General features: G+C 43.1%; 1 protein-coding gene across 2 annotated transcripts; it reads left to right on the top strand.

The window, feature by feature from the left end:
• Positions 1-4,320: 4,320 nt before the first annotated feature.
• On the top strand, positions 4,321-25,477 carry F11r (F11 receptor). Of its 2 annotated transcripts, XM_076862694.1 has the most exons (10): positions 4,321-4,485; positions 20,201-20,269; positions 20,438-20,545; positions 20,749-20,895; positions 22,278-22,480; positions 22,845-22,947; positions 23,070-23,181; positions 23,332-23,427; positions 23,876-23,924; positions 24,035-25,477. In XM_076862694.1, the coding sequence occupies exons 1-10, from the start codon at positions 4,425-4,427 to the stop codon at positions 24,068-24,070; spliced, it is 984 nt and encodes a 327-aa protein (XP_076718809.1). In that variant the 5' UTR covers positions 4,321-4,424; the 3' UTR covers positions 24,071-25,477. The 2 variants fall into 2 exon arrangements, with proteins under 2 accessions (XP_076718809.1, XP_076718808.1); XM_076862693.1 differs by lacking the exon at positions 24,035-25,477 and having other exon boundaries at positions 23,070-23,177; positions 23,415-23,918.
• The last annotated feature ends 1,065 nt before the right edge of the window (positions 25,478-26,542 follow it).

The raw sequence follows: 26,542 nt of genomic DNA, 5'->3' as shown, positions 1-26,542 counted from the left end.
GCAAAAGTGAGGCACTAAGCAACTCAGTGAGATCCTGTCTCTAAATAAAATACAAAATAGGGCTGGGGGGCTGGGGATGTGGCTCAAGCGGTAGCGTGCCCGCCTGGCATGCATGCGGCCCAGGTTCGATCCTCAGCACCACATACGAACAAAGATATTGTGTCCGCAGAAAACTAAAAAATAAATATTAAAAAATTCTTTCTCTCTCTTAAAAAAAACAACAAACAATTACAACAATGTGACATTTAAAAAAAACAAAAACAAAATAGGGCTGGGGATGTGGCTCAGTGGTCAAGTGCCTTGGTACCTGTCCCCCCCCAAAAGAAACAAAGTAACAAGTGTTTATAAGTTAAAACTGGCTAAATAAACATTATAAGCATACAATAGAATATTATATTGTTGTTAAAAAAAAAAGCATGAGTAAGCTCTTGGTGTACTCACAAAAGATCTCTAAGATACATTGTTAGGTGCAAACAATGTAGTATGCTATCTTTTTGTATAAAGAGTGATATGACAGGGATATATACTTATAGTTGCTTGTATTAGCACAAAGAAGCCCTGGAAGGACACAGACAATAAAAAGTCATTCCCTTACAAATTTTTTAGCATCCTTGCTGCTCTCTCCAGCACTAGTTTAGGCAGTTCCCAACTATTGTCAAGTCCAACTAAATGCTTACTACTGTCTCCTTGTGGTCACACAGCTAGTGTAAAGTTCACACTGGTAGCTCTTTAAATTTATGTCCAAAATATCTGTAGGAACTTAACATTACTCACCAGTTCTTTACTTTTTTTTTTTTTTTTTTTTTTGGTACTGTGGATTGAACTCAAGGGAACTTTACCATGAGCTACATCCCCAACCCTGGAGTCTTACTAAATTGCTGAGGCTGGCCTTGAATGTGCATCTCTTACCTCAGTCTCCCGAGTAACTGGGATTGTAGGTGTGTAGCACCATGTCCATCAATAGATTCATCACCAATTCTAATACACTGGTCTAGAGTGTTCCTTTTCAGGCTCCACTTCTTCCTATTATTCAGATCTCCTAAACTTCCTCTTCCTCTGTATTCTCAGCTGATAACTTTCCTTTAATACTTCATTGAGAACAGAAGAAATTAGACTGACTTTCCAACATTTTCCCACCAACAAAGGTACTGATCACAGCACCTACTTCCTTTTTGTTATGGCATGTGGGTATTTCTGTTCTTTTTTAAGGCTCAACAGGAGCTCATCTCTTTTCTACTTGATCTTGGTACTGCAATTACCCTCTCTTCCAAAAAAACCCACCATTAATTTATTCCTCCCTATTAAATTATTGCCATGAGTAATACAAGCATTTCCTTCTAAGCAAAAATACCTACCCTCCCTTCATCCAACATCCCCTTCAGCTGCTGCTCCTTTACTCTGCTGCTTTTAGCAAAATCTCTACCGAACCATTTACAGTCACAGTCTTTGCTTTTTTAACGAGGCATTCAATTATGCCTTCCAAAATTTTCTATTTTGCAAACTCACCAGTCTGTATTTAAAAATTTTGCTTTTTTTGAAAGATTAAAGAAAACAAATATCAATGCCAATGAAATTTAAAAATTTACTAATTTAAACAATTTTAAGGGAAAATAATTTTGAATATCAAATTAATTGCATGCTCTAAAATTATTTTTATGTTTTATAAATATATACACAAATGTTTTATATAGTAATAACTGGGGTGCATACTAATTGTATTTACTTTTTCCCATTTAATTTTTTAGAGGGATACCAGGGATTGAACTCAGGGGTACTTCACCACTGAGTCACATCCCCAGCACTATTTTGTATTTTATTTAGAGACAGGGTGTCACTGAGCTGCTTAGTGCCTCGCTTTTTGCTGAGGCTGGCTTTGAACTTGAGATCCTTCTGCCTTAGCTTCCCAAGCCCCTGGGATTACAGGTGTGTGCCACCGAACCTGGCTCCCCATTTAATATTGATAATTAACATGATTTCATTTATGCTTGCCTTTTAATATTTCATTTTCAAAACAAATATGAAATTGAATAAAGATAAATGCAATATATATTTTGGCTTAAAAACAGCTGTAGAAAGCTGGGGATATGGCTCAGTGGTACAGCATCTGCCTGGCATGCACGGCAACAATAATTAAAAAAAAAAACAACTGTACAAGTATAGGCTGTTAAAGATGGTTTACATTTTTTTTTTTTTTAAAGAGAGACAGAGAGAGATAGAGAATTTTAATATTTATTTTTTAGTTTTCGGCGGACACAACATCTTTGTTTGTATGTGGTGTTGAGGATCGAACCCAGGCCGCACGCATGCCAGGCGGGCGTGCTACGTCTTGAGCCACATCCCCAGCCCCACATTTTTTTTTTTTTTTTTTAATATTTTTCCTGTAGTGGGATTGAATGCAGAACTTAGCTGGTGTTATACAAATGTTTCACCACAGAGCTGCATCTCCAGTCCTGCTCTTTGCTCTTTACATTTAACTTCAAGTTCATCTCTTTTCAAAGACTTTAAATTCCTTTGAGAGTGAAGAAAAGCTTTGCGTTTGGCAGGCACCCAAATACTTGTTACAATTTACCAATACAAAGTTTCTCTTTGGGTTACATGTTGTCTTGTTTCTTGTTTTGGTCTTGTGAGCAGATGGCAAATGATGAAGTCTATTTATTTGCATTTCCCTACAGCACCCAGTAGGTGCTTGATAAACATTGCTTTAAATTGGGTAGAACCAGAAATGGAAACTAGATCATGAGACATGGACAAAGGAATGAAATGTAAAACATGGCAAAGATAAAAGACTCGCAAAAGTGTTTTTTTTTGTTTTTGTTTTTTTTTTTTTTTTTTAATCTATCTTTTGGACAAAAGTGAGAACTTTCCACTTGCACACTTGCAATGAGTTTTTTCAGATTGCCCCCATCTCCCGCAACTATGGTATACTTGACATGGTAAAAATCAAATCACTGTAAAATCGAAACCACAAATAGTGAAATTGCTGAGCAAGAATTTCAACTAAAAACGATTTAACAATATAAATATTAATAGAAAGCTTGGGTATCAACATAATCTACAGAAAAAAAAGGAGGTTTAGGACAGCTCGATGTGAAGTCACACCTCTGTAATCCCAGCCATGTGGGAGGCTGAGGCAGGCAGATCGTAAATTGGAAGCCAGACTGGACAATTTATCAAGACAATCAGAATGAAAATAAAAAGGACTGGGGATGTGGCTCAGTGGAAAAGCACGCCTGGGTTCAATTCCCAGTATTGGGGGGCAGGGAAGGAGGCTTAGTCAGCATCCAACCATTAGTTCATTAGTCACAACGAGAAGCCGAATAATTCTTAAAATGTAAGGTCTTGCTGACAGATGATATATGCACATATCCAGAGAGTTACCCAGAGATGTGTGTATACAGCATGTGTATATCAGTTTCTATTATCTTTTTTCTTTTGGGGTGGTGGTGGTTACCAGGGATTGAACCTAGGGGCGCTGAACCACTGTGCCAGACTGCCCTTTTTGTATTTTACTTTGAGACAGAGTTTCACTAAGTTGCTTAGGGTCTCTCTGAGTTGCTGAGGCTGGCTTTGAACTTGTGATCCTCCTGCTCAGCCTCCCAAACCGCTGGGATTACGGTGTGCACCACCGCGCCTGGCTCTGGGTAGGCTTTGTGTGTATCTATTTAACGGTCTTCTTAAAGATAACTTAATTCTGCTTTTTCCACTTTGGAGTTGAGTGCTCCCTTACCCTTTATTTTCCCTCTCCTCTCTCAAAGCCGGTGAATGCGCTATTCGGGTGAACAGAGGAACCCGGTTCTAGAGTGTATCAAAGTTATCTTTCCACTTTCCCAGTTCTCCCCCGCCCCACTATCATATTAATATGTGGTTTTCATTTGCCCAGGAATGGGACCAAAGTTTCTGCAGCACGAAGCAATTCACATTGACGTAAACATTAAAAAACAAAAACAAACAGAAACCCTAAAGGAGCCATTCTCTGGACTACCCCCGATAGACTCCCTTTGCCTCTTCCTTGGAGGTAACCTCTCGTCCTCTAGCTTCAACTAAGAGCCATCCAGTCAGAGAGTTCCTACTTCAGAAACACTGCCCAATCAGGGGGCCCTTACCTGTAGCAGGTGAGGGATTCGTTTCCTTGCTTGACAATCTCCTCAGCCAATCAGAGCAGGTGGAGCAGGGACCCGAGCATTGCGGCCCCAGAGGGGAGTAATGGGCGGGGTTGCACCTGGCGACGGTGAATCACTCAACCGAGCGGCGGCTCTCTTCACCAATCAGAATGTGCAGGGGCGGGGCGCCGGCCAATCGGGTGTGGAGGGCAGGGCCGGGCGGGGCTCAACCTGGCGGCTGGAGTTTTTCCCTGAGCTGCGGATCCCAGAGCTGTGCGTTCCCGGGGCTCTTGCTGCTGCCGTCGTGTTGGGATTCTAATCGTGATGGGGACAAAGGCGAAAGCCGGGGGAAAACAGTTGCTTCTCTTTACAGCGGCGATCCTGTGTAAGTTCCCAGAGTTTCGGGAGGAATTGGTGGGTCGGTCAGAGATTGGGGGTAGGTGTTCCCCACGCCTCTTGCTTGCGGGGAGGGGTGGAGTTCAGAAACCTATTTGCCTCACCCTCCTAGTTCTCTTCCACCCTCTCTTTCCCCATCCCCCGCCTCCTGAGAGTGGCTGGCTTCCTTCCCTCACCTCGGAGGATTGTGACCCCTCCCCTTACACTGTGGGAAGGAGCTGCCCTTTCCCCCACACACCAAAAATAACCGGGTAGCCTGGCACCACTCTTCCCAGCCCTCACCTCGTGGTGAGGGCAGTCGGGGTGGGGGGGAAGCACCCTTCCCACATACATCTCCATCTACCGGGCCATCCCCTTCCACACGCACCTGGAAAGGGCCATCCTCTCTCCAACATCCACGAAAGACCAAGAGAAGCCATGACCGTCTAACCTCCTGATTCGCTTGGCTCCCTAAGGGCCTTCGGAGGAAGCTAATGGGGGTGGGTGGGGTGATAGTCTCCTTTCCTGCATTTTGCAGAATGGGGTCTCTAGCGCTTCCTAATCCTTGAATTCCATGCTCTGGGAAAAGTGGGTGCAGAGTCTGAACAGGAAATGAAACTGAAATCTGAAATTTTGCACAGCACGGTTCAGAATCCCTTTCTGGAATAACTACGAAGGAATCCTTAATAAGTGTTGACTGAGTGACTATTCCCAGGGGGAGGATGTGTCTTTGGTTGGCTGGCTTCTCAGAGAGCCAGAACTTTGCCCGCCCTCTGGCCGGGTATGAGTTTTTGTTTCCTTTGTAAACTCCCTTTCCTGAAGAACAATGAGGCTCACTTGCTGGGGCAGGCCTCTGTCTCTAGGTGTGCTGGTGTGGGGCTGAGTGTGTAGTTGGCGGTTTTTACCATAGTGAACCTGGGTCAGCACCTGTATGTTTATCTGTCTGATTTTTTTTTTTTTTATGCAGTGCTGGGGATCATCTCGGGGCCTTTGGCATGCTTATGTCTGATACTTGTGTGTCTCTGCATATACTTGTGGGTGATTATGTCAGTATTTGTTCTGTATGAGTCTGTTTACCCCCAAGATTCATGTTTTAGGAAGTGTAAAAGAAATCAACTAGTAAAATCAGTACTGATGTCATAAAGGTGATTATTTTGCTTAGAATATATTTTCTGCTCCAGATGGATAGACCCATTCTTTTATCCCTTATCACAAAAATATAAACCTTTAGGGGGAATGGACCAGAGGCAATTTTAATTCTCTCCATTGTGCAAATAAGGAAATGGGTCTAAAAATACAGGAAATGATTTTTTTCAGGTTGATGAGGGGTGGAAAATGGGAATGGAACCAAAGCCTCCTAACTTGCTTCTCTTTATTCCACTCCTGGATCCAACATTTTAGGCATCCTATGGCCCAAGAACTGTCTGGGATTCTGCTTGAGAATCTACTGTCTTACTTACCTTTTAACATTTCATTGCCACTAGGTTCTTCCTTGTCTTACTTCTCTCTCTCTCTCTCTCTGTGGTCCTGGGGATTGAACCCATGGGCGCTTAACTAGAGCCACATCCAGCCCTTTTTATTTTTTATTTTGAGACAGGGTCTGGCTAAGTTGCTTAGGGCCTTGCTGAGTTACTGAGGCTGGCTTTGAACTTGAGATTCTCTTGCCCCAATCTCCCAAGCCACTGGGGTTACAGATGTGTGGCACTATTCCTGGCTCACTTCTCTCTTTCATTCTACTCATTCATTTCCATTTTTCTTCAGTTTCCTTCCCCTCTCCTATTTTATATCTGCCCATATCTTAGAAATGTTATTGATGCCTGTGTGCCAGGGATTAAACAAGAGGCACTCAACCACTGAGCCAAATCCCCAGCCCTAGTTTGAATTTTATTTAGAAACAGGGTCTCACTGAGTTGCTTAGCTTCTTGCTTTTGCTGAGGCTGGCTTTGAACTCTCAAACCTCCTGTCTCAGCCTACCCAGTCTCTGGTATTACAGGCGTGTGCTACTTTGCCCGGCTAAGTCTTTGCCAGCTCTTGCACTGTACAGGTACAAATCAAATCCAGAAGTTTCTTCTGGGTCAGTGACTATTGGTAACAGTTTTTGTCAGTGACAGTACAAATACAGTGACTGACAGTAGTTGTTAGGCTTATAAGTTTCCTGGAGCTCCTTCCTTCCTTTTCTCTCCCCCTAATTTTCTATATTTAGGATAGTCCACAATCATCACTGAAAGGATTGTGATAGCACTATTTTGGCTGAGAGTGTCTTCTGGGAATAAGTAACAGTGATTCGAAAGGAGCCCGGGTGATGTTGTATTAGTTGATAGGCAGTGGGTCCTGGGAAGGAATCCACTGGAGGAATGGACCTTGCAACTCTTCAATCCAGGTAGACCCGGGCAAGGGAAGTGATTTGGTTAGTGCAAATGAGGATGGAAATGAGAGCCAGGTCACCCCATCTGGGTTCTGCCTTGATTTCCTCCTCTCCCTTGTTTATGACCTTAGGCTAGTAGCTCAGTCTTCTCATCTGTAAAAAGGAGTAATATGTGTCCTGTCCTCATCATGAGGATCACTGGGGTAACAGCTATATTACTTGAACATGAAGGGATTATGGTTGAGTGGCTATTATGCCCTTTGGGTTTTGTGAGGAGGAAAGAATGCTGGGGACAGCACTCAAAGAAATCAGGGGAGATTTCAAATGGCAAGAGTCAGAAAACAGGGGCTTTTTTGGTTGGGTATGGTGGTGTGCACCTGTAACCCCAGTGACTTGGGAGGCTTGCAATTTGAGACCAGCCTGGGCAACTTAGTGAAGCCCTATATTAAAATAAAGTAAAAAGGGCTGGGGATACAGCTCTGCCGTAGAATGCCCTTGGGTTCAATCTCCAGTACTGGGGTGGGGGTGGGGGTGGGAGTGGGGTTGGGGTGTGTAGGTGGGTGGGGACTGGGCACATCTGCAATCCCAGTGACTCAGGAGGCTAAGGCCAATTGATTGTAAGTTTGAGGTCAGCCTGGGCAACTGAGCTAGATCCTGTCTCACAATTAAAATAAACAAATAAATAAATAAATAATCGACTGAGAATGGCCAGGTGCATTGGCAAATTTCCTGTAATCCCAGCAACTGGAAAGGCTAAGGTAGGAGGATCACAAGTTCCAGACTGGCCTCAGCAACTCAGCAAGACCCTAAGCAGCTTAGCAAGACCCTGTCTCAAAATAAAAAAAAAATAAAAAAGGGCTGGGAATGTGGCTTCATAGTATAGCGCCCTGGGTTTAACCCCCAGGGGGAGGGAAAAAAAAAGTAGGGGCTCTTTCTTGGGCTTCTGGTCTCTGCTCTCCTGGGTGTTTGAAGCATGTGTAGGTTACTTCTGTGTTCTCCCCTCCCCCAGGGCTGTTCCTCACTGTGGGCTCTGCCATCCGGAAGGAATAAGAAAGGGCAAAACAGCAGGGAGAGGGGACTGGGGTTGTGGTTCAGTTGTAGAGCACTTGCCTAGAATGTGTGAGGTGCTGGGTTCCATCCTCAGCACCACATATAAATAAAATAAAGGTTTTGTGTCAACTAAAAACAAACAAAACCCCAAAACAGCCGGGAGGAGTCAAGTGAAGTCCCAGGATTGCCCTGGGGAACCTGGTGGAATGGAAGGCCTGACCCTGCTGGAGCAGGGATCTGGAGACACACTGGGAGACCTGGGCTTGGGAAGAGTAAAATTGGTAACCCATAGTAAAGGTTTCCCCTTCCCTAGAGAACCTGTACTTAGAAAAGGTTAGGCTATCTCCTAGGCCGGAGAGGAGTTTCAGCTTAGCAGGCTGATGATGGCCAGTGGATATGTCAACTTTTGATGTGATCACCTGGAGGAAAGTCAACCTGGGATGGAATCCTGACCCCTCCTCCCCCTCATTCCAGTGTGAGGTTCTCACTGAGGTGTTCCTGGTAGGTGGAACTGCTGGTCTGGGTCTGGGTCAGGGTCAGTCTCCAAGTCTTTGTGCTTCATGCTGATGTTTCTGACTCAAGCTATTGTAAACACTTGTTTCTTACTATTCAGGGGCAGACTTAACTGTAGATCAGTGAGTCATTCCTACTTTCCCCTCCCTCTAAGGAAAGAATTGTTTCTTCAAACTAGAAACTAGTGAGTAATTTCAGTTGGAAATAGGAAATGAGTGGTGGTATGATTCTAGCATGTTAGTTTTTCTTGGTTCTGGAATGCTTTTACCTTTGATGTTTCTTTTCATCTCCTTTGTGATTAGGGTTTGTCTGGGGTCTCCAACCTAGTATGAGGTAGAGATACTGTGATTTTAAAAATTATTTAAAGCTGCGGATGTAATGGCAGCGTAGTGGGCATAGTGGCACATTCCAGTAATCCCAGTGACTTGGGTCACTGAGGCAGGATTTCATGTTCAAAGTCAGCCTCAGCAATTTAGCAAGACCCTGTCTCAAAAAAGGGAGGCAGGGCTGGGGATGTAGCTCAGTGGTAAGGCACCCCTGAATTCAATCCCCAGTACTGCAAAATAAAAATAAAATAAATAAACAAAATTATTTAGAATGGATTAGTTGATTGGGGTTTGAGATTCAAAATGGTATCAAAGAGGTGGGGCATCTCATTTCCCACTGTTCTTATTCATCTCATACCGCCCCCCCCCAAGTTTCTTGTGTATCTTTCCAGTGTCTTTGTTATGCAGATATATGTATGTAAATATATATATTTTTCTCCCTTTGCTTACACAGGAAGAAGTGTACTGTATGTACAATTGGATCTTGCTTTTTTTTTACTTAGTATATCCTGTAGGTTTTTCATACTGTTATTATAGGGATTGTGGTCTTGACTATGAGTGTTCACCCCACTCCCTCCCCGCAGTCAGCTGGAGTTCAAGGCTCTCTTCTGTGGACATAGAAATGGCTGATCCCCTCTTAGAGATAGATGGAAGGACTGCATGCATTCTGTGTGCTAGGTTAGGAAATGATGGGTCTTGTTTTTCACATCTGTTGGTTTTGAGGAGAGACCCCTAGGGATCTCCAAACTCAACCCTGCTTCCTTTTCAGAGCCTCCGGAAAGACCTGGATGACTAGGACAAATGTAATTGAGGAAGAGGTTTCAGTGTTATGAAGCGGTTGTGGGAAGCAGTGTGAGTGGATGTATACTGGGGTTTTCCAGGCATTGAAAACCCAGAGTCCATCTGCCTGGGACTCCCAGATAAGCAGGGTTTCTGTCTAAAGTCCAGCTTGTGTTATTTGTTTCACAGTGTGGGGGTGGGACTGGAGGAAGCAGCTGGTTGACAGGAAGTTTGATGCCAGGCCCCTGGAGTGAGTCCTGGGCTGGCAGGCCTGACCTTCCCTTGCAATGGGAGATGGGGGTGGGGGGAGGTGGAGCTGAGCAGGTAGAACTGGAAAATCTGCGGAGAGAGGGCAAAAGGGAGTGATGGAGTGAAAGCTCTCCCGTCTTCCACTGCCTTTGCCACTTTCTGCCATCCTCAGGGGGCTGAGCCAGCTCATCGATGTCACTGAAAGTGCAGCCAAGTATAGCCTGTTGTCGGAGTCACAGAGCCTTCCTTTGCCCCCGCATTCCTTATCTGTTCCACTCTAACCTCAGGAAGAGCCTTCCAGTTGTGGGTCTTCCCTGGCCTGGTGTTTTCCCTGGTTTTTACTGGGATGGCTGGTTCTTACAGGAGTTAGTTCAGCCTCTCTGGGTTTAGTGGGAGGGAGGAAAGGGCACGCTGGGATGGAAGCCCTAGGTCCAGGTTCAAATTGTGTTGCAGTGTCAAATGTATTTGTTAATCCAACAAACATTGATGTTTACTGTGTTGTGAGCATTGTACTAGCTAGCAATGGGGGGCGTATAAAACCTGCTTCAAGAAGATCTAAGGGGGCTGGAGGCCTTGGTAACAGCATGTATTAAGTAAACTGTGGGTACACCATAGCTGGTGGATTCTTTAGGGGCTTTAGCTCCTTTACAGCCGAAGAGTCCTCTGAGACTCATGTACCTAGATGGGAACTTTAGATGCATTCTTAGAGAAACTGGCTGGCTAGTTTCCTTTCTATTCATTCCTTACTTTTCTTCTTTCTTTCATTCATTCTTTCTTTTTTTGTTAATACAGACAAACTTATGGCACAAAAGCAAGTTGAGGAACATTCTAATAATTAATAGGTACATAGAGGAAACAAAGGGTTTCCTTGTAAAAAAAAAAAAAAGTGGAAGGAAGTAGCATTTCTATTGTGGCTTGGACTTGCCATGTATAAGTCATCCTTATTGACGGCATCTGTTCAGTGTCCAGAGGTCTCCAACATTTATGACCACCTTCTCATTCCAACAGTGCTTCTGAGCACTTCAGGTAGCATTTCCCCTAGGCAAGCACAGAGATAGGAGCTGGGGAGGGTGCAAAGGATCTTATCTGTTTCCAGGAAAGTACAGGCACATGGACTAAGAATACAGAGCAGAGTGTAGCAGGGCCTGTCACCAGAGCATGAAGGGAATGGAGTAATTTTTTAAAGAGGTTCCCCCAACCCAGAACCCAGTACTGTGGATTAAGGGATTGAACCCAGAGGTACCACTGGGCTACAACCCCAGCACTTAAAAAAAAAAAAAAAATATATATATATATATATACACACACACACACACACACACACACATATATATTACAGTGATACATACACCCGTAGGAAAATGGGAAAATACAGAGGACTATGGAGAAGATATAACCACATGAAATTGTATTACCTAGAGTTAAACATTTATTACTGGTGTTTCATTTTAAGTCTAATATGAATTAATATTATATACCCATACTTTATGCCTGTAATCCCAACAGCTCAGGAGGCTAAGGCAGGAGGATTGAAAGTTCTAGCCCAGTTTGAGGAGTTTAGTGTGACGCTGTCTCAAAAGGAAAAAGAAAAAAGGCTGGGGATGTAGCTCAGTGGAAGAGTGGCCGCGAATTCCCCAGTAACAGGAAATTTTTAAAAATTATTTAACTATTCACCTTTTGTGGGGCATACAGATATTTTTCCTTCTTTGCTGTACTAAATAACATTAAATTGTCCATGTGTATTAATCTTTACACTTACCTTTGATTAGTTTCCTACACTATTTTCTTAGAAATTGGGAAAAGAGATTAATTTTGATTGTGGAAAGGCATATAGTTCAAGGGATATTTGAACAGGACCTTGAAAATGGATGGGATTTCCTTGCTTGCCCAGTGAAAAATGCAGTGTAGCAAAATAGTTCTGGAGCCTCAGAGTTGAGCAGACTTAAGTTAAGACTCCTACCTTACTATTTGTAACCATGTGAATTGAGGCAACTGTTTTTAAGTCTCAGTTTTCTTATCTGTAAAATGGGATCATAATGACAGTTTTTGTGAAAATTTAACGAGAAACTGCATATGAAGCACTAATTTTAATATGAGGGCTTAATACATCACTGAATTTCACTCCTGACGTTACTCTTGGCAGTCACAGGACCCTGTTCAGATTCAAGGGGAAGGAAATTAGACTCTACCTTGGTCACAAAGAAAGAAAAACATTTAAGAGGAGATAAATATATAGATAATTATGACCATTTTTGAAAGTACAAAGTTTTATTATTGTTGTTTATTATATTATTATATTGTTTATTATTATTGTTTATAGTGATTTCTAAGAATTATAGCAACACTACAGATTTATAGAGTAGTCCCTTATAACCTTGATTTCACACTTTTTTTTTTTTTTGGTACTGTAAGTTAAATCTAGAGTACTTTACCACTGAGCTAAATCCCTATTTTTTTCTTATTTTTAGACAGGATCTCAATTAAGTTGCTGAGTCTGGCCTCAGACTTGTGATTTTCCTGCTTCAACCTCCCTAGTACCTTGAATTACATTTCAGTTTGAAAATATTAAATGGAAAATTCCAGAAACAATTCACAAATTTCAAATTTTTTTATTATAGTATATTATTATAATTCCTCTATTTTATTTTGAATTATTATTAATCTTTTTTTGTTTCTAATTTATAAAATAAACTATCATAAGTATGTATGTACAGGAAAAAACAGTATATATGGGATTCAGTCCTATTCATGTCTTCAGGCATCCATGGAATGTCTTGGAATGTATCCCTCAAGGATAAGGAGTGGTAAACACTACCAACACACTCCTGCCACCCCCATCTCTTTTTTTGTAGTGCTGGGGATTTAACTTGTGAACATTCTACTTCCGAGCCACATCCACATCCCCATCCCTTTAATTTTTTTTTTTTTTTTTTTTGAGACAGAATTCTTGCTAAATTGCCCAGACTGGCCTTGTATTTGTGATCCTCTTGCCTTAACCTCCCAAACTTGTGATCCTTTTGCCTTAACCTCCCAAGTAGCTGGGATTATAGGTGTGTGCCCCTGTGCCTGGCTCCCAACTCTCTTTTGAAAACAAGTCTCTTATAAAAGCCTGTAGGGATTGATTTCTCTGTTACTGTTTTGTGCTTATTTTGACCCACCTCCTCTCCTCTTTAAACTCCCTTTCTCTTTCACATTCTCCTACCTTTGTGCTGTTTTATCCGCCTACTTTCCTGTTCTCAATCATAGAGTCTCCAGGCTACCTGTATTCTGGTTTCCTTCTGCCTTTTTTCTCCTTGAAATTTATCAGACACACATTCATGCTCCAGGATCTTGATGGTGTAGTGATCTCACATTTTTTGCTTATCTGCTACCTCATTTCACAAATAAATTTTTAAGTTTATTTGAACATTTGCTTCCTGGTATACCACTATTGGGATATTTTCTGTTATTTCCTCTCTCTCTGATACTATGCATTGAACCCAGGGCCTTATGCATGCTGGGCAAGTGCTCTGCCACTAAGCTACATCCCTTTCCCCTTTTGGCCATTTGTTTGCCTCTCCTTTATGACTTTGTTCCTTCTTGTGATCTCTCAGATTTTTTTTTCTTCTTTTTTTGTGGTGCTGGGAATTGAACCCGGGGTACTCATCACCAAGCTCTTATTTTCTTATTTTGAGACAGGATCTTACTAAGTTGTCCAGGCTTGGCTTGAACTTGCCTCAGCCTCCCAGATAGCTGAGATGACAGGCTTGTACCTCTGAGCCTGGCTGACTTCCTTTTTTTTTGAATTCTTTTTTCCTATTCCCCTTTTCTCTAAATTATATTCTTGCTTATGACAGAAATATAGAACATAGAATATAAAAGCTGCCTGTGTTCTCATCTCTCAGATACTACGTACTATCAATTGTTTGGCGAGTATTTTTTTTTAAATATTTATTTTTAGTTTTTAGTTGTAGTTGGACACAATACCTTTATTTATTTTTATGTGGTGCTGAGGATTGAACTCAGAGCCCTGCACTTGCTAGACGAGTGCTCTACTGCTGAGCCACAACCCCAGCCCATTTGGAGTGTATTGTTACAGTTTTTTTGTTTTTTGTTTTGGTGCAAGAAATTGAAGGAGGGTGGGGATGGGATGGGACAGGACAGGACCGGACATTTTGGGCTCTGTATTAACATTACCACTGAGCTATATCCCCAGTACTTTTTATTTTTTACTTTGAGACAGTTGCCCAGCCTGGCCTGAAACTTGTGATCCTCCTGCCTCAGTCTCCAGAGTCACTGGGATTACAGGTGAGGGCCACCATGCTTAGCTTCATCATGCCTTCTTAAACCAAGGCTGTGACACTGGTGACTCCATCAGAAGGTCCACTGATGGTACAGAGCTCAGACCCTTGCATTAGTCTGCTAGGGCTGCCATAGCAAAAGACCACCAGCTGGTGGCTTAACAAAAGTGACTTTTCTTACAGTTCTGAGACTAAAAGTATTGGTAGGATTGGTTTCCTCTGAGATCTTTCTCCTTGATTTCCAGATGGTCCCCTCTTCTGTTGTCCTTCACGTGGTCATCCCTCTGGGCAAGCACATACTCCTGTTGTCTCTAACCTCCTCTTCTGATAAGGACACCAGTTTGATTAGATTGGGATATGCCCTAGTGGCCACATTTTAACTGAATTACCTCTTTAAATGACTCTTGAAGTACTGGGGGTTAGGACTTCAACATAAGAATTTAAGGGAAACAATTCAGTCCCTAATAATCATATACCATTTTACCCCCCTGTAAAAGGATTAGTTTTTTTTTTTTTTTTTTTAAAGAGCAATGTTCCACAGGGCGTTTGGTGCCTGCCCATAATACCAACAACTCAGGAGGCTGAGGAAGTAGAATTACAAGTTTGAGGTCAGCTTCATCGATTTAGTCAAACTCTTCGATTTATCCAGACTCTTTCTCAAAAACATAAACAAACAACAACAAAAAGAAACAAACAAAAAAGGCTGGGGGTGTAGTTCAGTGGTCAGGAGCCCCAGGTTCAACTCCCAGTATAAAAAAAAAGCAAGTAATGTTCTGGCCAGGGGTCTCCTTTTCAGTTGATTTGGGTTTACTTGAGTTTTGGGTTCCTTTTCTAGTCGTGAAAATGTTTGAAATGGATTCACTTCTTTTCCCCACTTACTTTTAAGTGAGGGTAGGAGGGTAGGAGTTCTCATTTGTGTTTTGAAATCCCAAGTCACTGAGCATGATGAACTGTTTTTGCTGGCGCTGGTTTGACCTTATGTGGCCAAGTGGCACTAACTCTCTACCCTGAGTTCTTTGTGGATCCCCCAGCCCTCTCCTAATTTCCACCCTTTCCCTTTCCATCGATTTGTAACAGTCCTTGTTGAGGTGCCAATCACAGGAGTTCTTCCCACCTTTTGCTGCCTTAGACCTTGCATTAGAAGACCTCTTGACACTTTTGGCTCTGCACACTTTCTCTGGAGGGTCTGTAGGTGTCTGAGCACAACCAACTTGGATGCAGGAACCAATCTTTACCATTGTAATAGCAAGTGGAAATTGCCCATATGCAGAGAACTTTGATTTTGTTCATAAGTGGTAAAGCAAATTTAAAACACTTTTTAAATATTTATTTTTGGCAATGGGAATTGAACCCAGGGATGTTTTACCACTGTGCTGCATCCCCAGACAGGGTCTGGCTAAGTTGCTGAGACTGACCTGAAACTTGGAATCCTCCTGCCTCAGCCTTCTGAGTAGCTGGGATTACAGGCATGTGCCACCATGCATACCCTAAAAACACTTTTAAAATGATTTAAGATATAAAACTAGTTTTTAAAAAAGGTCTAATAGAGCCTTCATATTTTGAAAACTGGATAGTTTTTTAAAAAAAAAAAAACTTATGCAAGGCTGGGTGCGGTGGCACATGCCTGTAATATCGGCCACTTGGGAGGCTGAGACAGGATGACTGCCAAATTCTAGGCCAGCCTTAGCAATTTAGTGAGACACTGTCTCAAAATAAATAAAAAGGATTGGAGGTATAGCTTAGTGGTAAACTGCCCTTGAGTTTAACCCTAGTACTAGAAAAACAAAAACTATGCTAGAATTAAAAGTTTTAAAAGCTTTGGCCCAGAATCAAGTATTTCCCCCTCTCTTAATTTGGTCATACTCTATCTGCCAGTTTGAAAATTGAATTTATCCTTGCAGATCAACCTTAACAAGTAGATGTCACAGTTGATGATCTGCTAGGACCTAATTTTTTAATGCTCAGTAACTAGTGTTCAGCAAACATTTATTGAACGTCATCTTGTACAAGGAATTATGTTAAGAGTACTCAGAATAATAAATAACGTCTGGTCTCTGCTCTCTGGGGTTTACTGTCTGGTAGGGGAGAAATGTGTACACAGATGATGTCACAATAAATGTGGGAAGTGCTTTGACAGCGTTTTGCATGGTATAATGAAAGCCCAGGAAAGGCTGTAAGCTGGCTATGGGGAGGATTGGGGTGTGGTAGATCATTTCTCAGAAAATAAAGTGGATGAGTAAGTGCCAGCCAGATGAAGAGGAGAGAAGGGCATTCCACATAGCAGAAATAGCATGAGCAAAGGCAGAGAGGTTGCAAAACAGCCCAATCTTTGCTGGGAAGTGTAAGTGGTTTTGTATTGCTAGAAGGCAAAGCATAGCTGCAGAATGGATGAGGAAAGTGATAAGCTTATCACGGGGCAAGTAGTGCTGGAAATTTCTTAGTGTGCAGAAAAATTTGGATTTTATAATATAGGCAGTGTGGAATCATCAAAAACTTGAAGCAAGCTGGGTGTAAGTAGTGGTGCACACCTACAATCCCAGTGACTTATGGAGGTTGATGCAGGAAGATTACAAGTTTGAAGTTAGCATGGGCAACTTAGCAAAATTCTGTCTCAAAATGAAAAATAAAAGGGACTGGGGATATAGCTCAGTGGTAGTGTGCCCTTGGGTTCTTTTTCTACTACTGCTACTACTACTACTAGTACTACTACTACTACTAAAGCTTGAGGCAAGTGTCAGATTTGCATTGTTAGGCAAGTTGTGTAATATAGTATAGCATAGTCTTTGCAACTGGGTTGCATGGGTTTGAATCTGCACTACCACTCACTGTTTGACCTTCAGCAAGTTTAACTGCTCTGGGCTTTCATTTCCACATGTAGGATATAGGGGCAATAATAATACCCTTACCCACTTCTGAAGATTGTTGAAAGGATTAAATGATAGTAAATGTCCTGTGCTTACAACAGTTCCTGGCATATACTAAGTGCTCCGTAACTGTTAGCTTTTCAACTGGCAGTGGAATGAAAGATGGATTTTCTATACATGGACCCTAAACTTAAGCATGCCAAAAATCTATTGATGCCTTTAACTTTGTGGCTTTTCTCATTGTGAACCTAAGAATAAATTAAGCTTCACAATGGAATGGATGAAATTTCCTTCTGTCTTGGTTTACCACAGCATCAGTGGGACATTTGTATGTGTGTGTACAGTGTGGCAAAAATAGGTCCAAGGTTAAGTGCAAGAGGGGAGCTTTGGTGAAACCAGGTAAAATATAAAATAGATGAGGAGAATGGGCAGGAAAATAGGCTGTCTTGATCTAGATGGGATTCCTTGAAGAAGAACCCCTATCCTTGCTGATGGTGTAGCAGGTTAACACGTAAAAACTTTTCAGTTACTGTTTATTATTTATTCATAGGTTTTGCTAAAGAAAACTTTGAAAGGGACTGGGTTGAGGCTCAGTGGTAAGTACTTGCCTAGCATATGTGAGTCATTGGGTTCGATTCTCAACACCACATACAAATAAATAAATAAATACAATAAAGGTCCATCAAAATATATATGTATTTAAAAAGGAAAACTTTTAAGTTAGAAAGAAGTGCATATGGAAGGGCCTATAGATTAGATGATGATAATAATACATATTTGGAACTTCCTGTTGGTGAGACATCGTTCTAAGTTTATTTGTATTCGCTTGTTTAACCCTCTCTACAGTCCTTTGATGTAGAAACTGTTATTATCCCCATTTTACAGATGGGCAAACTGAGGCTCAAAGTGGCTAAGTGGCTTGCCCAGGTCATATAGTAACAGAGTGGGATTTGAACACAGGCAGTCCACTTCTAGAGACATGTTCAAGAATGAGAAGCGAATAGAAAAGGCATGGTGGTAAGACTGGGCTTGACTTGAATGATAGGCAGGAACATTAGACATTGACACAGTTGGTCCACAGTAGACAGGCAGTCTTACATCAGAGGAAGGTGAGTGAACATTGAGGTGGAGGTCCCTATCAGTCCCCAACTCCCTTGTACTAGGAATCAGTGTCTCACACAGAGAGGACAAGCCCTCTACTACAGAGCTATATCCTCAGCTTGTTTTGTTTTGCTACTGGGAATTGAACCCAAATTCTTGCACATGCTAGAGAAGCACTCTGCCACTGAGCTGTATCCCCATCCATTTTTATTTTATTTTTAAATTTTGAGACACCTTGCTAAATTGCCCAGGATCAGGCTGGCCTTAAACTTCTAACCCTCCTCCCTCAGCCTCCTGAATGGGCCCTTTTTGTTTTTATTTTGAGACAGGGTCTCAATAAATTGCTTAGTGTCTTGCCAAGTTGCTGAGGCTGGCCTTGAACTCAACATCCACTTGCTTTGGTTTCCTAAGTTGCAGGGATTACAGGTGTGTGCCATTGCACCCAGCTACTCTGTGTATTTTTAACAGACAAAAAGCCCAGAGCAGGTAATGGCAGTCAGGATTAACGAGGAGAAGCAGAATATGCCTGTAGCCCAATATATTTGTGTAAATGTGTGGTGTGATTCCTAAATGTGTTTTAGATCTGATGCCCTCAGTGGACTCAAATAAGAACTTTAGCCAAAGTCAGAAGTGACAGGAATAACCATCAAATTCATATATTGTGATTTATGTGTGTGAGTGTGTGTGTGTGTGTGTCTATTTCAGAGGCTAGTTTTTAGTTTAATTAGATGCTGCTTGTTATTTGGGTGGTGTCACAGGTTGGGTTCCCAGGAAGCTGACTCTGAGATATCAATTATCATTCAAGACATTTATTAGGGCGTGCTCTTAGGATCCACACCTATGGAAAGGAAGGGAAGGAAGCAAAATTGGACAGAGGAGAAATTGAGTTTTGCTGTAGTTTCAAGGAGGCTTCAGTCTACTTCACAGGGAGCTTTGGAGCAAGACATCAGTGATGCCTCCGGTTGGGGATTTGGGTGATAGAACCAGGGCTTTACGCTGCCCCTGCCTCTGGTAAGAGGCAGGTTGGACAAGGCCGTGTTCTGGCTATCCTCAAAGGCTCGGAGTCTTCTTTTGGCAGCACTCCCAGCAGCTGGGGCAATAAGTCCTTCATTCCTTTCTTTTTCTTTTCTTTAATATACTGGGAATTGAACCCAGGGGCACTTTACCCCACTGAGCTGTTTTTATTTTTTATTTTGAGACAGAGTCTTACTTAGTTACCCAGGCTAGCCTTGAACTTGCAATCTTCCTGCCTCATTCTTCCTAGTCACTGGGATCACATGTCAGTACCTGGCAAGAATGTACAAAGATAAAGAAAGATTTATTTGAATTTAAAAGATATGCTTGCATTGCACATTGTTATGAATTTATCTAAGAAGACAGGGCTCTAAGGCATAGTTGGTAAATTTGAGCTTTGAAAATGTGAATGACGGTCATTGTAGAAGTGGCAATTTGTGCCCCTTTTGTGAACCTGACCACCTTCCCCCATTGATTATTAGCTTCCTTATTCCTTACTTCTTCCACCTGCATCCCATACCACCTTTTCTTTCTCCATTTGATTAGTAGGAGGTTCTAAGGAGGTCCTGTGAGCCCAGATCTAGCCCCAGCCCCATCTCAGCATGGGCTGTGTGATCTTAGGCACGTTTCTTGTGTAAAATTGGAATAATAATACTTGTCCTGCCCATATATCGTGCTTATTTCAAGGATCAAACGATGGCAATATATCTGAAAACACTTTAAAAGCACCCAATGCTCTACAAATGTCAAGTATTATTATTATCCTCATTATTGCTCCTCCCTACCCCTCCCTACCTCGCCTCCAGCTTGCTGGCTTCCTTCCAGGATTGTCTTGACAAGTGGCTGCGATCCTTTATGGAGGAGCTTTCTCTGAACCATGAAATGTCATTCTGGAAGCTGCCCTTGGACTAGTAGGAATTTAATTATATTAAGGGGAGTTACAGAGGGAACCATTCAAAGAAAGAAAGAAATTGCATTTGAAAGAAATGCTTTATTTCCATTGATAGAAGAACACTCGCACACATACACATATATACACATATATTGAAAGAAGATATTTGGGAAATTGGTCAAAGGATATAAGAGCTGAGCTGGGAGGAACTCAGCCCCATCAACTGGGTCTGTTCTTCCCTCTCCATGTGTTCTCTCCCTTTCTGATGGGGCCTGTTTCTTTCCTTCTCAGGTCCCCTGGTGCTGGGCAAGGGTACAGTACACATATCTGAACCGGAAATTCGAGTTCCTGAGAATAACCGTGAGTGGGGCTGGGCTGTGGAGGGTGGGCAGGGAGGGTGTAAATATGAACAGGTATCAGATACCCAGGGGCCAGGAGAACATGTAGCCCAGACTGTGGTTTGGGGTTGTTACCTACCTTCCACATGTTGATACTCCTTCCTCCTCTCATTTTGATTCTGTCTTGCAGCGGTCAAGTTGCCCTGCTCCTACTCTGGCTTCTCTTCTCCCCGTGTGGAGTGGAAGTTTGTCCAGGGTGACACCACCAGTCTGGTTTGCTATAACAACAAGATCACAGGTGAGTTGTCCCACCTCCTTCCTGATTACTGAGGTTGTGGAACAGTTGGCCCTGGCCTGGATTCCCCGGGTGGGGCACACCCTGGGGCCCATCTCCGAGGCCTTCCCATTCCTCTTTCAGGAAGAAGGTGCCTGTGTACCTTGTGTATCAGCTTCTCTTAGCTTCTGTTCACTCTGTCTGCCTCTGTTCCCTTCTCCTGGTAGCTTCCTATGAGGACCGTGTTACCTTCTCACCATCTGGCATCACCTTCCAATCTGTGACCCGGAAAGACAATGGGATGTATACTTGTATGGTCTCTGAGGAAGGTGGCAACAATTATGGGGAGGCCAGCATCCAGCTTATTGTGATTGGTATGTGTCTTCCACGTGGGCCTGGAATTAATGCTTCCTTAACCTCTAGCAGACTCTAAGATTGTGAGAGGCCTGTGGCTAGGGGTATTCAGAGTCATTATGCTAACAAGGGGAGGGATGAGGGGTTAGGTGGAAACCAGGGGCATAATTGAGGGCAGCTAGAGCTAATTGGATGGGGGTGTCATTGTGATCTATTAATTATATTCTGGTAGCCAGCCCTGTGTTCAGTGCCTTCCCCCCACTTTTTTTTTGGATCGCCCATTCCTAACTTGGATTCAGTATAATTTCTTTTCTTTTTCTTTCTTTCTTTTTTTTTTGGTACTGGGGCACTTAACCACTGAGCTACATCCCTAGCCCCCTCACCTCCTTTTTTTGGTACTGGGGATTGAAATCAGGGACCCTCGACTACTAAGCCACAACCTTATGGGGTGCCATGCCTGAGCTATTTGAATAGTCTCTACTCGGCTTCAAGGAGATTTTTGTCTGGCATTGCAAGTCATTTTGTGGCTTTTAGCAAAGCATGAAGTGACCTCAGTCTTCAGTCTTCACCCAGCTACAGAGAGGCTGCTCTGTAGCTTCGGACTTGGGCGTTACCCATTGGGCCCCAGCCCTCCTACCTTATTTGGCAAAAGAACATTCCACTGAAATCCTTTGAATCCCCCTTGTATAAATAAAGCAAATGCGGGCTCTTTGCTCTCTTTCCTTCCAGTGTGAAAGCTGGACCTCTAAGGTCACAGAGCTGTCTCACCTTGTTTTTCAAAATTGTTTCTGTATCGTGTAATTTTTCTCCATATTTCTCAGCCAGCACATTTCACGCAAGGAAAACCCAAAATTCATAGCCCACACAGGACATGGGAGAGAAATACAAGAATCAAGACAAGGGGCTGGAAATGGCTCACTTGATAGAGTGCTTGCCTCATATACATAAGGCCCTGGGTTCAGTCCTCAGCACCACCAAAAAAAAAAAAAAGATCCCCACCCAATTTTGAATTTTATTTAGAGACCAGGGTCTCACTGAGTTGCTTAGCCCTCACTTTTGCTGAGGCTGGCTTTGACCTCACGATCCTCCTGCCTCAGCCTCCCCTGGGATTGTAGGCATGTGTCACCATGCCTAGCTTGGATATGCATAATTTCTTTTCTTTCTTTATTATTTTTTATGGCGATAATGGGGATTGAGTCCTGGTGTGCTAAACTACTGAGCCATACCCCCAGCATCCCCCCTCCTTTTAAAAAATTTTTTTACTTTGAGACAGGGTCTTGCAAAGTTGATGAGGCTGGCCTTGAACTTGATCCTCCTGCCTCAGCCTTCTGAGTTGCTGGGATTACATGTGTGTGCCACTGTAATAAATTTCAGTGCCTTTTTTCCTTCTCTCCCTCCCCAGTTCCCCCATCTAAGCCTACAGTCAACATTCCCTCCTCTGCTACCATTGGAAACCGGGCAGTACTGACTTGCTCAGAACAAGATGGTTCACCGCCCTCTGAATACATCTGGTTCAAGGATGGGATACAGATGCCTACAGATCCCAAGAACAACCGGGCCTTCATCAATTCTTCCTATACTCTGAATCAGAAGTCAGGGGAGTTGGTATGCATAGGGTGGGAAAGAAGATGTACAGGGAGGGCACCATTACAGAACTGTTGATAGTGGGAAGGAGGAATAAGTAACAAGATGAACTTGAAGTTTGGATCAGAAGACATGAAAGATCAGTACTTGATTTCTTTAAGTAGGAAGCCAGCTGGACATGGTGGTGCATTCCTGTAATCCCAGCTGCTCGGGAGGCTGAGGCAGGAAGATCTCAGCCTGGGCAGCTTAGTGAGACCGTATCTCAAAAGAAAATAAAAAAGGCTAGGGATGTAACTCAGTGGTAGAGTGCCCCTGGGCTCAATTCCCAATACTGGGGGATAGTGGGGGGAAGGTACAACAAACCAATTTATTTTCTTCCCTCTAGGTCTTTGATCCTGTGACGGGCTCTGATACTGGAGAATACAGTTGTCAGGCACAGAATGGGTATGGGACACCCATGAAGTCAGAAGCTGTACGCATGGAAGCTGGTGAGAGAGAACATGGCAGGGCTTGAGCTCAGATCTAGGCTGCTCTGCAACCTGCCATTGGCAGCCTTGTCACTGTCATTATTGAATGTCCATGTGCCTGACCTCTCCTTTGTATGTCACAGTGGAACTGAACGTGGGAGGCATTGTAGCAGCTGTCCTTGTGACACTGATTCTCCTTGGAGTCTTAATTTTTGGCATCTGGTTTGCCTATAGCCGAGGCTACTTTGACAGTAAGTATTTGCTTTCAGAAATTCTCCTTTGCACTGACCCCAGTCCAGGGCATAGTTTGTGGGTACCGATGAAATTCAGACCCTGATACTGCACCCGTGTGTGCTGGGGCTCTCCCCTTCGGAGCATAGATTATTTGACCTAACCTAGATCAAGTGTTGGGTGCCAGTCCCCCACCTTCCTATGCTGTGCTGTATTCTATCTTGCTAATACTCATGATCTCCTTTTATCTCTTTCAGGAACAAAGAAAGGGTGAGTGGGTGCTGTCCCAGGGTTCCTCCGAGATGAAGAAAAGGATGCTTGTGGTTTGAAGCCGAGATGTGTCTGGGGGATGGGTTGGAGGTAGAGGTGACCACCTCTTGGAGGGAAGATAATTAGATTTTAGATTTCTTTTTCCTTCTTTCTTCCTTGCCTTTTGCCCCCCCCCCCCCCTCCTTCCTTTCTTTTCTCTTTCCTGGGCATCGAACCCAGGGCCTTATGCATGCTAGGCAAGTGTTGCACCCCTGAGCTACATCCCCAGCCTGACCACTGTATTTCTATCCCTGATCACCCTGGGCTTGTCCTTTCTCCCTCTGCCTACACCTCCCTACCAAGTACTCTGTGCTGCTGCAGAGTCTCAGTTCTGGCCTCTAAAATTGGCACGGAGAGGTTAATGAGCACCTAGGGGACTGAGCGTCTCTACCTTCTGGCTTGTCCACAGGACTTCAAGTAAGAAGGTGATTTACAGCCAGCCTACTGCTAGAAGTGAAGTGAGTATGCCTGCCCTGGGGAGGGGAGGGGTCCCTAGCCTGTGTTTATGTGTCTGGGGGTTTATTAGCTAAAGAAGACTACTGAGTTGACCCATTCTTTATTTCCCTAGGGGGAATTCAAACAGACTTCGTCATTCCTGGTGTGACCTGACCTGGCTCATCTCCTGTCCTCTGTGCTTGCCCTACTCAGGTGCTGCCAGACTCTGGTCCCTAGTGTCTAGTTTCACAGGATGCCTTATTTGTCTTCTAGACCCCACAGGACACCCCACTTTTATCTTCCTTAGAATGTGACTGTAATAACGTCAGCTACGTGCCCCTTTCTCTTTTCTATCCTCCCTACCTTTCCGACCACTGTTGAGTGGCCTGAGACTTGTGTAAATTTTAATTCCCTGTCCTAGCAGGGAGCAGGCAAGAATTCTGGGCATGCCTCTGTTGATCTCCCTCGCTAAGTAGACAGCAAGAGTGACATGGCTTCCAGGAATTCAAAATCACTACCTGGCCTTACTTATGGCCTTTGAACAAGGATCTTGAGCCTATTTCCTAGGCTCTCTCCTGCCATAACGAGGACTGGTACCAGCAGTTCTGGAGTGGGATCTGGAGAGCAGAGAAGCTGAAATGGTTGTTTGGTGACGACGTTCTCTTCCATCTCTGGAGCCCACTCTTCTATCTTCCCACGGAAAGTGCCACTGGGATCCTCCTCGCTAAATCTTCCCCCTGAACACAAGCAGACTGACACTGTGTCTATAGGAAAGTGGGAGGGCATAGTGAACTTTCAGGGGACTTGGAGCGAAGATTTAAAACCACTGATTGAAAGAAAAGAAGGCTAGAGCTTTCTGTGCAAGCCATCACTCTTCCCTCAGCTGGAACAACTGGACAGACCCTTTAAAGATATTTGTAGAGCTGTGAGGATGTGCACGTATTATTTGTCTTGGCTCTTTGCTGAGCGTGTGTGTGTGTGTGTGTGTGTGTGTGTGTGTGTGTGTGTGTGTGTGTATGGTCTTAGCTATATGCTGAAATCAGGCGGAGTGTTGGAGGGCTTCCTAGCTCTTCTGTGAGATTGTGTTTCTGTGTGTTTGTATCAACCAGATGTTGCTGGAAATAAAAACTTGGTTTGTCAAAGCTTCTTTTTGTTGGGAGTGGGAGATATTAGATCTTTCAGGGTCCCTAGGCTCCTTCTTTGTACATAATGGAAAATGGCCTCAAAATCCTACCTCCTAGCACACTGGTGCCAATTCCTTGAGCCCTGTATTGCCTCCCTGTGCTGCCCCTTCCTGGTTCTCAATTCAGGGCAGAGCTTCTGGACTTAAGATGATCATTCCAGACCCTTCCGTGGCCAGGACTACTACTTCTGGAGGAGAGTACCTAGACTGAAGCTGATACTGTTTTCTATTGTTCTGCTTGGCCCAACTGGGAGGACAAAGTATCCAGCCTCCTGCCCAACTGGGTTTTCATGGGCTTTCCTAAGTCTGTAGGGGAAAAGTGCTGCCCAGGGGGATTTCTCAGATCATTTGGAGAACCCCTTCTCAATAATAGCTTAAAGTAGTGACTATTACTTTATTTATTTATTTATTTATTTTATTGAAGAGAGAGAGAGAGAATTTTTTAATAATTATTTTTTAGTTATTGGCGGACACAACATCATTGTTTGTACGTGGTGCTGAGAATCGAACCCGGGCCGCACGCATGCCAGGTGAGCGCGCTACCACTTGAGCCACATCCCCAGCCCCAAACTAGTTATTTAGCAAGTGGGATTCAGGAGAAGGTATTCTGAAACAGGAGCAGGAACAAGCAGGGATAGGCCTAGTGGTCATCACTTTTCTTCTCCCCATTTGAACCCTTTTCTGCCCCCCAATCTGTTTATTAACTAGCAAGAGGGCAAATAAAGGCTCTCCCAGGTTTTATTTTGCTTATTTCTACCTTCAGATTACACTAAGTGCCACTTTGTCATATTCTGTCTAATGATCTAAAAATCCCTAACAATTACATTTTCTACAAAGGATCTAAAGAGGAAAATTAAGTCATCAGTTAAGGGTCGGGTACCAATAAGAAAAAAATTCCAGAGGAAATAAAATCCAATTAGGCAATAAAAAATTATGAGACAGTTCAGTATATATGGAAATTTTTGAAGTATGTTTCAGTTCTGTGTCGAGGTTGGAGGACGTGGTGGGAGGAGTATAGAGGAAAGGCCTCAGCAAAAGTAGTGATTTGGGGGCTGGGTCTGTGGCTCAGTGGTAGAGCACTTGCCTAGAATGTGTGAGGCCCTGGGTTCGATCCTCAGCACCACATAAAAATAAATGAATAAAATAAAGGCCCTGTGTCCATCTACAACTAAAAAAATATTTAAACACACACACACAAACCTGGTGATTCGTGGCTCCTGTAGGTTTAAGGTAAATGTTTCCTGACTTAGTTGTCAGCCTTGGAATTTCTCTCTCCAGCTTACAAAAGTCCTTTGGAATTGGGAAACACTGTGTCTGCTTTCATTTTAGAAATTTAAATCTTATTTTTCTAATAAATGTTTATTTTTTTCATGTCAAGTTTGTTTAAATCCAGAAGTTCTACATTAAAAAGAGAATTGTGACTCTTGGAGTAAGTTTGATATTCAGAATCTTCCTTAT

Source organism: Callospermophilus lateralis, chromosome 7, assembly GCF_048772815.1.
Source record: "Callospermophilus lateralis isolate mCalLat2 chromosome 7, mCalLat2.hap1, whole genome shotgun sequence".
In the NCBI taxonomy this organism is placed as follows: domain Eukaryota; kingdom Metazoa; phylum Chordata; class Mammalia; order Rodentia; family Sciuridae; genus Callospermophilus; species Callospermophilus lateralis.
Note: the sequence above shows the minus strand (reverse complement) of the source record. Positions and strands in the feature narration are given on the sequence as shown.

Coding starts and splice junctions, on each gene's coding strand:
- F11r (XM_076862694.1), top strand. CDS start 4,425: ATGGGGACAAAGGCGAAAGCCGGGGGAAAACAGTTGCTTCTCTTTACA. Junction 20,896..22,277: donor CATCCAGCTTATTGTGATTG/GTATGTGTCTTC, acceptor CTCCCTCCCCAG/TTCCCCCATCTAAGCCTACA. Junction 22,481..22,844: donor ATCAGAAGTCAGGGGAGTTG/GTATGCATAGGG, acceptor TCTTCCCTCTAG/GTCTTTGATCCTGTGACGGG.